General features: G+C 31.5%; 1 protein-coding gene and 1 pseudogene across 1 annotated transcript; one reads left to right on the top strand and one right to left on the bottom strand.

Moving 5' to 3' along the window:
- Nucleotides 1-14,286, bottom strand: part of LOC101493483 (uncharacterized) — a 35,758-nt pseudogene that overhangs the window by 325 nt on the left and 21,147 nt on the right.
- LOC140919021 (L-lactate dehydrogenase-like) lies at nt 2,955-5,836 on the top strand. Its single transcript, XM_073364334.1, has 2 exons — nt 2,955-2,996; nt 5,504-5,836. Exons 1-2 carry the CDS (start codon nt 2,955-2,957, stop codon nt 5,834-5,836), a joined length of 375 nt encoding a protein of 124 aa, XP_073220435.1.

Genomic DNA, 14,286 nt, shown 5'->3' on the forward strand with positions numbered 1-14,286 from the left:
CATTATTTTCGTTGTTGTTTGGACTAAGTGAATTCAATATATTGGCACCGTTTAATTATTATCAAAACTTACAATCAATCTTGCAGCCTTTTCATTGACAATTGTTCCATCTTTACGAGTGCGGGTATCAATGTAAATCTCTTTACGTCCAGACAACACTCTTTTGCCCTTTTTTATCTACAACCAAATAAATAAGTTAAATGCATTTCATTTTTAATTTAAATTAAAGCCATAAAAATAAAAATAGAAATAGAAATAAACCTTCTCATCAATAAACTTTGGGAGACTTTTTTAACCCATACAATGAACATCTTCAAACTTAGCACGATTTTGTCTATTAATTTTACTTATTTTCTGCAATTGATATAAAATATAGTCTAAATAATAAGCTCTTTAATATATTACTCATAATATATACGACTTACTTGTCCTTCATCAGAAAACCAATGATGAACCAAACCACGATATTGATTTGGGTCAACCCTATCATCTGGTACAAGAGATGCAACTTATTCTTCTGTTTTAGTAGGGTCATATGCAAGTATTGATTAACTTCATCGATAACATTGCTTTAAAAAATATCACTACAATAAATTTTACGTTTAGCGATGAAAATCTATAAGTAAACGTATAAAACCGTAGAGATAGCTAATATTACCTCCACCTTTGCTCTGCAACATCTCCACTACCTGAACAACATGGTCCAAATATTTCATGAGTTGTGCCAAACAATTACACAAATATATGCATGTCATCAACTCGCCAAATTAATTATATCGGCCGAATTCAAGATGTAGCTACCTAATATTAACACTTGAAATAGCCCTTGCCAATAAGTTGGAGTAACCTGCAACTAGTCTGGATAATAAATATTTACAATTTTAGATGCCAAAAGAACCAACACTAAGTCATGATCTTGATGCTTATTTTAAAGTCTTTGGTTTCAAGACACATCAAGCATTGCTCATATAGACAAAGATGTTGATGGATAAAAAGTTGCATAAATGATATAATCATCATTGACCAAACTGCTACTGTGGGATTCTTAAAGTATGATTCCTCGTTCTCATGTCATTCCTCCTGCAGCCTGTATTATCACTCCATCATTTACAAAGTAAAAACCTTAACACACATAAACTGTTCAAATATAGACCGGCTGCCCTAAAAATCAACTAATTTAATATTAATCAAATAAACATATATAATTATATGTTACAAATTTTAGTCAAATTTAAGGGCACAACCATAATACAAAAAGTCCATTTCAAATGTAACTAGTTTCAGGGCAGAGATCTATATTAGTTATTACCGTTCAGTTGAAGTTCCTTCAAATTCCCGCGCGCTAAGATTGTATCTTTAGTTAATCCAAACACAACTGTATTAGTTTAGAATAATAAATTCAGAATATTAATTACGTTGAAAGAAAAACACAGCTGTATATTTGGGTTTTCGGCACAAGAAATTAATAAATTGATTATAACATATCACTATTATGAGCCTCAATTATCACTTATTTCAATTGGGATCAAAGTTGAAGATTATATATATTGTGGCTATCTTTCATATCCCTTTATACTACGTGTAAATGTGAAGCAATATCCTACACTTCCCTTACCATGAACAGGAAAAATATCACCCACACGATAAGAAAATGTTGAAGAAGATTTTAAGGACCAAAACACTAATACCTCTATAGGGACTAAATGATTATTTAAGTCTTCCTCAAATTTTTCTTTTGTTGAGTATTGCACAGATATTAAAGTCTTTCTTATACTAACAAGGGTGAATATGAGGTGAAGTGAGGTGCCATGTGTGCAACTGTGTCAGTAAATTTGCTAATGGAAAAGGGGGCATTTATCATGCCAAACAAATAAACAATTGGCAAAGGGAAAAGTGGCACAAAATATAATAAACCGGGGAAACAATACAATGTTCAAACCATATTTATACTTTCACCCAATTTCTGTAACTCAATTTATACATACATACAAACATTTCTAGGCTAGTCTCTACAGCAGTCACTTATCAGAACTCAAAACAGTGGTGCGAGAACGGAATGGTGGTTCAAGAAATTACCAGTGGTGCGAGAACGGTGAGAACGACGGTGAGTGCAGCTCGGGTTCGACGGCGCGACTGGTTCGACGGCGAGTGCAGCTCCGGTTCGACGGCGAGTGCGCAACTGGTTCGACTGGTTCGTCGGCGAGTGCAGTTGGTTGATTGACAGCGAGAACAGTGAGAACGACAGTTTTGAGTGAGAACGACGAGAAGGAGAAGACAACGATTGGGGCTTAGATTGGGGCTCATATTGGGTGAAAGAGGACAACAGTTTTGAGTTTTAGGTGTTTTGATGAGAAAGGATTTAGTTGGTACTTGGTACTAATTTAGGTTTTGCCTCTATTAATTTTTATTTTGGCTCCATCAAAATTTGTTTTTGGCTCCATTGAAAAAATTTGGATTTTATCTCAATTTAATTTTTTTTACCTCCATTGAAAAAATTAAGATTTTGGCTCTATTTAAATTGGGTGCATTAAAAAAATTAGGATGGGTGGAAATGTGCCCCTGTCGCAGTTGTTGCACTTTAGGCGCACAACTTCTTCTGTTTGACATTTTCTACATTTTTCTCCTCTTTTGAGTCTGAATTGGGTTCCGATGTCTTCATGAAAGTTGTATCTATGAATCTTAGCTTTCATTGTCACTTGATTTTACTCCAATTGGTCATGTTAATTTCTCAGCAAAATTCAACACTTACTAAAACAAAGTAACAACGTAAAACTACGAAAATTATCTATTTAATCAAGGAAATAAGAACATAAACATTTCATTAAATCAAATAACTAAAATCAACAAAATATATCAAATAATTCCTTAAATAACTAATGAATAAAAGATAAATAAGACTAAAAACAATGAAAAATATTTATATGATGATGAATTATCAGTGGTGTAAGTCTAATATGGGTCTAGAGAATTGGCTTTTGACTCACTTTAGAAATAAGGTAAATTCTTCTCTAAATACATTGTAAGAGTCTTCTTTTGGATAACTTTGAAATGAATTAAATCAAAGAACTAAAATCAACAAAATATATCAAATAACTCCTTAAATTAACTAATAAATAAAAGATAAATATGACTAAAAACAATAAAAAAAATATGCATAAGATGAAGAGTTATCAGTGGTGTAAGTCCAATATGGGTCTAGAGAATTGGTTTTTGACCCATTTTAGGAATAAAGTAAATCCTTCTTTAAATACATTGTAAGAGTCTCATTTTGGATAACTTTGAAATGAATTAGAATTTCTCTAATGAAAATTGTGAGTGAGATATATCTCCTTTTTGAGTTCTTGGATTAAAACTTGCTTGTATCTTATCAATGGATTCCTTACCATTGTGGTGATTCCACATTGACTTATCAATCATCCTTGATTGTGACGCATTCTTCAACTTCTCCATCTAACCCATGTTTGTTTGTTTATTTTCTATTTTATTTTACCACTTTATCTCAAAAAATCACTTGATTAGATCTTCAATCTCATGTGGAAACATTCAAATCCACATCATTTGGTATTTAGAGCTTGTCTCTATGTGGTAACGTTTATTCTTAATTTTTGTTTTTAAGTTTTTGATGTTCTTGAAAATTTTGAAATTTTAGGTTAATTTCTTGAAATTTGATCTTTATTTTTGTGTAATCTTGAATTGTTAGTTGATTATACGTATTATAATATGTGAGAGATGATTTAATTTGGTGATTTTTTACTTCATATTGTGTGAAATTCAAAATCTAAAGTTGTTGATCTCACGCTAAGACATTCCAACACTTGGTTTTATTATATATAAATTAATGAATTTATTATAATTGCCTAATCACTTTGAACTATGAAATTGGGCCAATGGATTGACAAAAGACCAAATCGGCAAAGATCAACGTTACTTAAAGTGATAAGCATTGACTACACATCAACCAAATAGCTACGAACTTTAAATATAACAAACCAATAAGGAAAACTTTATCAAATAAAGTCCATGTATAATGAATAACGACATACTAATATCAATGAGCAACATGATAGTCTCTATCCAAAGACCAACCACAACGATTCTATCTTGCAGTTACTCAAATGAAATGAAAATCCATTTGTTCTTATCGTGACTCAACTACATCGTCTAAGATCACCATACAATTCAAAGTCCAATTAACTTAGGGTACCTATTAGCTTAGAGTATCCATTAACTTAAGCCATTCCAACTAACACTCTGCTATCACATTATCTTACTTTTGTATCATAGTAACTTTGTAAGTATACACCTACTCATTAGAATATCAAGAACATGAACATGAGCATGTGTTCTCAAGCAACTGATAGCCAGGCGATCAAATAAGTTTTCTCAAGCAAAAACACCTAATCTTTTACAAATAAAGTCTCCTATAATACAATGAGAACGAGTATCCCACTTGAAATAATCAATAATGTGAAATATAATGAGACAATATCATCTGCACAACGATTGCTCTCTCGGTAAACATACGAAATAGTGAAAATCACATTCTTTAATAACTTGAAACGGTTTGTCCATCTAGCTAAGATTTGCCATGGAATAATAGACGAGGCAGTAAAAGTCATCTTCACTAATTTGATAGAATGATTGTGTTGTTAAAATAATATTAAATACACATGTAAAAAATTTTATTCTATCTAAACAATTGTATAATTTTTTCTTTCATATTAATTTCTAATTTTATTTTGATATAGTTTCAATTGAAAATTTAAATATGGTTTATTAATCACAAATTACACAAACTATATTCTTACATATGTATAACTCGACAAACCCTAGACAAAACACTATTTAGTAAACTAATTATAACCAAAATATCGTAAACTAATGATATATTTTTTTCCACAAAATAGGAAACATATTCAAATTCTTTATTTATTTCATTATGGTTAATGGAAATACATGTCATTAAAAATTCGTTTTGGGTGAATTTTTAACCTGCAGAAGAAAATTAATTTATATAAAAAAATGAAATATCTAGAAATGATTATTGGATCGATAGAGTACCAACATATTTAGAATATCAAAAACACATAAGAATACTTCTCCACTCTATTATATTGCTTCAAAAAATGCAATTACAGAAGTAAAATAGCACACTAACGAGTTTTCATATTTTTTTATTTAAAAATCGACTATGAAAACATTTTCTTAATAACAATGCATTCATAACTATTTTTCATAAATTTATGTATAGATATATAAAAAAAAAAACAAAATTTGTTATGTTTACAAGGAATTTAATATGCCTAGAAACTCAAATAAAAAATTACAAAAATAAAAGAAACAAATATTTTGTATAATGGTCTAAAATTGTCCAAATTCAAGTGTTAAAAGTAGTTGAATTTTTTTGAATATAAAAAATCCTCCATAATAAATATAAATAAAAATAATTATAAATACTATTAGGAGATTATTTGCAACTAATCCAAAACCGCTAAACTTGTAGATCAAAAGACAGAAGCACACAAACCTGGACTTAACCCAAACCTTCTTCAAGCCCATCTCCAACGTCGCCCCTCCATATCTCTCCAAGCGACAAATCAAGATCTCCGTCATCGGCGTCAGAAATGTAGGAATGTCCATCGTTCAAACCATCCTCACTCAGGACCTCACCGACGAGCTCGTCATCATCGACAACAAACCCGACAAACTCTGCAGTGAGATGCTCGACCTTCAGCACGCCGCCACTTTTCTCCCCCGCGTTAAAATCAACTCATCTGTTGAATACTACGTTATCGTCGAATCCGAACTTTGTATCGTTACTGCTGACGCAGAATAGATCGCCAATGAGTCAGATACAGTTCTCCTCATTGTGTTTAACCATGTCACTGTTATCATCACCTACATCGCATGGAAGCTCTTCGTGTTTCCATCTAATCGGATTATCGGGTCGAGTACCAACTTAGACTCCTCTCACTTCCGTTTCCTCATAGCTGATGATCACCTTCAAGTCAATGCTTAGGATGTTCTGGTCATTCTCATTTTATTTTATTATTATTTTTGTGAAGTTTTTTTTTTTTTTTTGTGCAAAGATGATTTGAAATTAAATAAAGTAGTGACTTATAATATTTTTTGAAGTGTAGCTAATCTTTTTAAATCACATTGACACTATGGCTCTATTTAGTAAAATTAAGTTGTAAGTTGTCTTATAACTAAAAAGCTATATGATATATAATATCTGTAGATATGCGTGAAGCTGTCAATGTGATAAATACACTAATTATTGACCTCAACCAATATGTTGGAGAGACAGAAAAAATTCATAATTAAAAAGGTTCCAACAAAGTAAGCCCCCAACATTAAAAAAACCCCTAAAATTGTGGGCTCAGTAAGTCTATAGGTCCACTTTTTCAAAAAAAAAAAAAATCAATTTTTTTATTTTTAAATTTGACAATTTTTTTTTATCGAGAAATATTCTTTTTCGCGATTTTTTCTCTTAAAATTCACCGATAAGAGTTTTGATTTTTTTTCGATAAAAATGATTTGCGATTTTTTTTTTAATTTGAGAAAAAAATTAATTTTTTTCGAGATTTTTTTTAAATTTTTTCGAGAAAAATTAATTTTGAAAATCTGTCAAAATTAACAAAATATTAGAGGCCTATAAACCCCCTCCCTTAAACTCTATGAAATAATCGATGGGCTTTAAAAAAATTATTAGACCTAATATTAGGGGATTAATAATTTTTTGTTTAAAGGAGGCCTTACAGTTTAGGACTTTTTTTACAGTTCTAGTTATGTGATATGTGATATCTGATAGGCGATAACGCTATCAACCAATAGCTGTTATCGTCTGATAGGCGCTATCGCTTATCAGCCAATAACTGCTATCGCTTGATAGACGCTATCGCTGATCAGTCGATAGATGTCATCGTTTGATATGCGCTATTGCTTATCATGCGATAGCTGCTACTGTTTATCATCCGATAACTGTTATTGCTTCTCGTCTGATAGGTGCTATCGTCTGATAGCCGTTGTTGCATATCAGGTGATAGGCGATAGCGCCTATCGCCAGATTGTTGCTATCGTCTGATAGGCGAGAGCACCTATCTGCTATAAGCAACATCTATCAAACGATATGTGATAGCGCCTATCAAGCGATAGCAGCTATCAGATGATAGGTGATAGTACTTATCAGGCGATAAATGCTATCATTTATTGCTTGATAAACACATATCACCCTCGATAAGCAAGAGCCCCTATCGCCCTCGATCCCTATCGCCCTCGATAAGCGAGAGCCCTTATCGCCCCCGATAAGCAAGAGTGCCTATCGCCCTAATAAGCGAGAGCCCCTATCGCCCCGATAAGCGAGAGCCCCTATCGCCCCCGATAAGCGAGAGCCCCTATCGCCCTCGATACCCTCGATAAGCGAGAGCCCCTATCGCCCTCGATACCCCCGATAAGCGAGAGCCCCTATCGCCCCCGATAAGCGAGAGCCCCTATCGCCCCGATAAGCGAGAGCGCCTATCGCCCTTGATACCCTCGATAAGCGAGAGCCCCTATCGCCCTCGATAAGCGAGAGCCCCTATCGCCCCCGATAAGCGAGAGCACCTATCGCCCTCGATACCCTCGATAAGCGAGAGCCCCTATCGCCCCCGATAAGCGAGAGCCCCTATCACCCTCGATAAGCGAGAGCCCCTATCACCCTCGATAAGCGAGAGCCCCTATTGCCCTAGATAAGCGAGAGCGTCTATCGCCCTCGATAAGCGAGAGTCCCTATCGCCCTCGATAAGCGACAGCGCCTATCGCCCGATAGTTGATATCGCCTAATAGCTGATATCGCTTATCGCCTAATAGCTGATATTGCCTATCAACTGATAGGTGCCTATTAGCCGATAGCTGCTATCGTTTGATAGGTGTTGTCGCCTATCGAGCGATAGGCGATAAGCGATAGCGTTTATCACCCTCGATAGGCAATATGTGATAGTTGTTATCGGTTGATAGGTGATAGCGCCTATCAAGCGATAACATCTATCGGTTGATATGCATTATCACCTATCAAACGATAGCAACTATCGCTTATCACATGATAAGCGACATCGTCTATAGCCCTGAATAGGCAACATTGCTTATCAACTATCAACTTATAGCTGATAGGCGATCGCTCGACTATTGGCTAACTGAGAGGCGATCGTTAATATAAGTGATAAAACTATAATTGATTATTGATAGGCAATATATGATTGTTGATAGCTATTTAATTTATAATAACAAAAAATGTGATATTTTTATCTAATCTTGTGTCCATTGTTTTACTAGATTTTTTTTTTATTCAATTTATTTTCATACTTCAATTTATTTCTTATGTTTCTTCTTCTCTATATTCTCACCTCTCCAAGTGAAACATTATTTTTTTATATTAGGAATTAAACTCCTCCCAATGTGATTGCCCAAGTAACTTGTTGCCTCATGCCCCTATTTTGAGAACTAAAATAAATAAGAAGATAACTGAATATTGTGACTCTTTCTCATCTGAGTATAATAGTGGTGGTAGTATTCATAATAAAAATATGTTTCAAATAAATGAGAGGAACAAACTACACTCATAACAATCAACAATGTTCTAACAAAAACTCTATGTTAAAATCAACTTCATCGTGACAAAAAAAAAAAAAAACAAGTTTTACATTAAAAATATATAAGTCAATATTAGATGGTAAGAACATATAAGTCAAGTTTTACATTAAAAAAATATAACTCAATATTGGAGAGTTTCAATGAATTGAAGTGTGTGTAAGCAACTTTGAGCACCCTTTCAAGAAAAGGTTCTAATGTTTCTAAGATGCAAGCTGCACATGAAAAATGGTTTGGAGAATGTATTCAAACGCTTGTCTGACTATAATAGTGGTATTCATAATAAAATTGTATTTCAAAAAGATGAGAAGAACAAGCTACACTCATTACAATCAACAATGTTCTAACAAAAACACTATGCTAAGATCAACTTCATCGTAGCAAAAAAAAAATAATCAAATGTTACATTAAAAAAATATAAGTCGATAATAGATGGTAAGAATTTAACTAATCTTTTGCAAGAACTTAGGCCTAAATTCTACTGCATGTGTGAAAATTTTAATGGCGGATAATTTGTCGGTATCTATATATGCAGTCTTTGAGCCTTAGATTTTCTCATTCTCTAATTATGTCTCAACTCACCTAAACTATTTTATTTCAACAACAACAAAAAGGGAAAATAGCATATTCCACTTGTGCAAACACATTCCTAGTTTTTGACATAAGTACAAAAATATTTATAATATAAAGGCTACAAATTTGGTCATCATTTTATTTTTTGAATTGTATTCAACTTCAATACCCCTTCGGTTATTGTGCATTTTTCTATACTATATGATTGAGATCCCAACCTTATATTAAAACAACATATTGAGACATCGTTATTATATCTTAGGGATCTTCTGAGGATAGAAAAATTTTGCATTGTCAATTTGTATATAAATAGTATGTATACAACAAATTTTTGCTCTTTTAATTTTTAATTTTAGGTTTTAATTCCTTTCTAATGTTACTATTCTTTGCCTAAAAACTACAATTACTATTTTTTTTTAAAACAAACAGAATTCATCAATAAAAAGTGTAACTAAAACTATGAAAGTAACAAAAAAACTAAACCACTAGCTGTTGCCAAGCACCTTGCAGCAAAGTATACTGTAAATACAAAAAAAGAAGGAAAAAAAACATTGCAACCTAAAATAAAAACATATCTCCAAGACCAGAAAATCTAGATGATGTAGCCAGTAGCCAACAAATGAATTCCAGCACTCTTGAAAAACTGTAAAGAAAATAACTTTTTAATGGCTTTACAAGTTAGCATACAAATAGCCCTCTAAAAATTTAGGTCGTTGAATACTTTAACTATTAAATCTAATTGCTATAAAGGACATCGGTCTACAATGAACAAATTTAGCATTGGTCCATGTTAAATTCCACCTTTATCTAAATGCCATGTAACTTACATTAAACAACCAAGGTGTTGAAAATCATTCATGCACTTAGCTACTGTTGTAGTCTCATCAACAGTACTCGCCCTGCAGAAGCATTGATATTATGGTAAGACAAAAAAATATGTACCTCATGAGTTGGAAATGGCATTTACAACACAAGAATTGTAATGTAAAATCACAATGAACTGTAACTCAATTATATACATACGTTTATCTTGGTCACTGGACTCTCTGCAGCAGCTTTTCAGCCATTATTTTCTGTTGTACACCACTCAATGTCTCTGAGTTCATAATAGCATTAGCTACGATGATAGTTGTTGATGGAGAAGAGGCATTGACCTATAGATGAAACAACAATTTCAAAAGGAAAACTCAAATTAGTAGAATGAAAATTTCCCAACTCCAACTTACAAATGATTGCCAATACTTCAAAATAGGACAAGAAATAATAAATAAATTATATAATATGGTACGCTGAGACTAGAGGGCATCTGCATACCCAAACACGTCCATTTAAGCCAATTGCTATCTCGAAAGACAGTTTCTTCCCTAATGTATCAAGTACTGGACATGTGGGTCAGCTGAGAAGCCTACAAACAACATACAATTTCTCATATCATGATCTGTTAAAAGTATGCACGTAAAGAAAAAGAAAAAGAAATTTAAATTCCATACATCCTTGAGAGATCGGTTGAACACTCAAACATATAGCCTTTTTTTAGGGCACCAAACTCTCCTGCTTTCCCACTGGCTAAACAAACACCATAACAAAATAAAAGACAGAATTATGGTTGCGCATATAGAATGGAAAGAAACTAAAAATTACCAGAGAAAAACTCCATGATTAAAAGATACACCCAAAAAGGAATTTAAAAATGAAGTCACGGAATAAGACACCAACCATCAGTACATGATAGCTCAGGATTCATTCCAGGGTTTGCTTTTACAACCCGCACATAAAGCAAAGTGCCTGCCTGCAAGGTGAAGAATTAAGCAAAAAAACAAAAACACCTACAAAAACAGGGTAGACGAACCAGCAAACACTATTTTAACATTAACACCGCCAGGAGAATGACAGGTTAAGAGTAAACTGCAGTTGGGAGAGGACAGACTCTCAAATACCTGTAAATTTAATATGTAAATTTCATTCTTGTTTTCCTTTTATTTGTGAAACAGAGGACTCACTGTTTTCATATTCTCTTTTCTGATTCTGTTCATTGTTATTCATCAATATAAGAACCATTACTCAGTGGTATTCTTAATTCTTTACTATCTATTCTAACATAGACACAAGAGGCAAGATTTCTCAAGCAGGCTAGTGACTTGACTTAAAGATAAGTAACAAGATTGTGTCATGTAACTGGTCTCAAAATCTGTGTTTTGGACATAACTACTCAAAGGTTCTAGTGCCAATGTTTGGACGCAATTTTATTGTCCTTGGTATAATGTATAAACAGGTCTCTTCACTTATATCTAGTTAAGTATGTTTATATTTATAGTCTAGGTCTCTAGGGTTATATTATAAAATGAACCCCATATCATTTAACTACTACGCGTGCACAACAACAAACTCTTAATTCATTAATGTCGTCCCAGATCCCTAACAATCATGATAATTGTGAATATCATAATTCATAAAGCAAAGTAACTAAAAGATGTTGCCATTAGTTAATGTGGAAAAGGATACCGCAAAGAGAAATAATAATCTCAAATCCCTTCTCCTCCTTCACAAAATAAAAACAATCAAAAGAAAACTAAAATGTTCAAAATAAGAAACAAAAAAACCATTGAAACAACATAAAAGAAGAATAAATAATTGAAAAAAGTCGGTAAGGATGAATTGAACTAAACGATTAAGAAAGAACCATTAAACTATTGAACAGAAACGAACCATTGAACTAAAACGATTAAGAAAGAATCATTGAACTATTGAACAGAAACGAACCATTGAACTAAACGATTAAGAAAGAACCGTTGAACTATTGAACAGAAACGAACCATTGAACTAAACGATTAAGAAAGTTTGTAAAGATGAATAGAAACGAACCATTGAACTATACGATTAAGAAAGAAGGAAGGACGATGCTGGTCGAGTTGCCGGAAAACGGTGGCGGAAGGTGGAAGGTCGGTGGTCTTGGATGATCGCAAAGTCCGAATGGTTTTGGAGTTTAAGAAAGTCCGAATGGCAAAATCCCTATTTATATGTGTTTTAAGTTTCAGGCTTAATTGCACTTAGGACATGTTTGATTTAGTTTTTAAAAATTGAAAAAGGAGAAAAACTGATTGGGAAACTTCTTTTTAAATATTGTTTTTAAAAACTATTTTTTAATTTACAGATTTTAAATCTAAAAAAGTAAAATTGGTTATAGATGTTTTGGTTTTGTGTTTTACATTTCTAAAAATAGTTGGAATAAATAAAACACGGAGAACACCTATTTTCATCAATGGCAATGTTGTAAATATTGGACAACATTGCTCTTTCATTTGCTTTGTCACACACCTGACACCACACTACTAAATATTTTATCAAGACATTAGAGTACTCATTCTCTTTATTTTATGTGTGTTTAGTTATTTTTATAAATATTATTATATTATATATTATTATGTCTTATTTTTAATAAAATGATATATTTTTATTCTTTTCAATTTATAATTTTCTTTTTACAGAATATTATACCCTCTCTTTCTCGAATTGTAATAACAAAAAATCAATTCACACTTAAAATTGATATATTATGATATATTTTTATTTTTTAGATAAAGTATATCACGCAATCTGTTAAATTAATTGATTGTATTAAATTAATTTTTATTTCATAAAAAAAATATTATAACTCGACAAAAATATTTAAACTAATGAAAATTTTATAAATTATTGAATCAACTCATAAACCAAACAAGTTCAACTCATTTAATTAATAGATTTATTTTTAATTTGAGTTAGTTCATTTAATTCAGGAACTAAATTGAACAATTTAATTATCAAATAAAGTTAGCTTGGTTCATTTTCAACCATAACTAATAGTATGTTTGAGTAATATTTTTGGTCATTTTTCATTGTAATAATAAGTATAATTAATATTAAAGGATTAGAAAAAAATGATAATTTATGTATTTCAATTCATGGGTACATTTGTTTTAGATTTTTTTTATGAAAAAAATCTGTTTTTTAAGTCAATTAGTGTGTGTATATAATAATAAATATAATTTGAGAATATTTTTTACATTCAATTTTACTCAGATACGTTTTAAATTGATTTACTTATGTTTTTTATACACACAAAAAAACTCTTTTTTCCCTACGTTACTTTTTATAAATTTTAAATATTATATTATATATACGCACACTAATTCTTTAATTGATTAATTTTTTCTTGAGCGTTGCATTTCATTTGCAATTATATTCATTTTAAAAAATGTATTTAACAAGTTTTATACATTTTAGTTTTCAAAATATATTTGTAAAATTAATTCATCAAACAATTTTTTTGTTTTTCATCTCTTAAACAGTTTTTAAAAATAGAGTTACCAAACAAATTTTTAATTCATTTTCTAATAAAACATAGTTTTTAAAAATTAATTTATAAAATAGTTTTAAACAAATCATTAGTCTCTCATTTATCAATTGTCCAATTTTAATTATGTGGCATGTTCAGTTGTATTTACACATAGATATAAGCATTTTCAACAACAACAAAATAAAAAAATGTTAGGAAAATAGAACAAGAAATTGCTAGTAAAAAATAAAAAGTTTTTAACCTATTGAAAAATAATGTATTTTATTTTTCTTTCTCCTCCATATATGTTAATTTTTTCTTTACAGTACAATGTTTGACGACTGCACTACATCATATTTCAAATTAATTTTCATATTAACGAGTATCACATGTTTGAAATTGTGTCTCACACGATTAGATAGCACTGGGTAACACGCACAATGCCGAATACTAAATGGAACTCGATCAAGAAATCCGACAGGTGAAGTTTCTAGATCGAGTTCAGTTGATTCAAAACTAAGAACCGATCCACAATTAAATGAAGTGGAAGTCGTCGTGCGTGGTTTCTTCAGACACATGACAACTAATGAGTTCGGTCATGAATTTTATTCTTCTGTACCTTTTATGTGACACAAATGTTGTCATACGTTCATGCACTACAAGAAAGGGAGAAAAAAATATAAAATAATAATTAAAGAAAAAAGAAAATTTGGATTTCTCATTGATTTTTATTGCTCACAACAACTTTGATAGAGTTTCCAACAATCAAT

The sequence above is a fragment of the Cicer arietinum genome, chromosome 8 (genome assembly GCF_000331145.2).
Source record: "Cicer arietinum cultivar CDC Frontier isolate Library 1 chromosome 8, Cicar.CDCFrontier_v2.0, whole genome shotgun sequence".
NCBI classification, from domain to species: domain Eukaryota; kingdom Viridiplantae; phylum Streptophyta; class Magnoliopsida; order Fabales; family Fabaceae; genus Cicer; species Cicer arietinum.

Coding starts and splice junctions, on each gene's coding strand:
- LOC140919021 (XM_073364334.1), top strand. CDS start 2,955: ATGGGTCTAGAGAATTGGCTTTTGACTCACTTTAGAAATAAG. Junction 2,997..5,503: donor TGACTCACTTTAGAAATAAG/GTAAATTCTTCT, acceptor CTAAACTTGTAG/ATCAAAAGACAGAAGCACAC.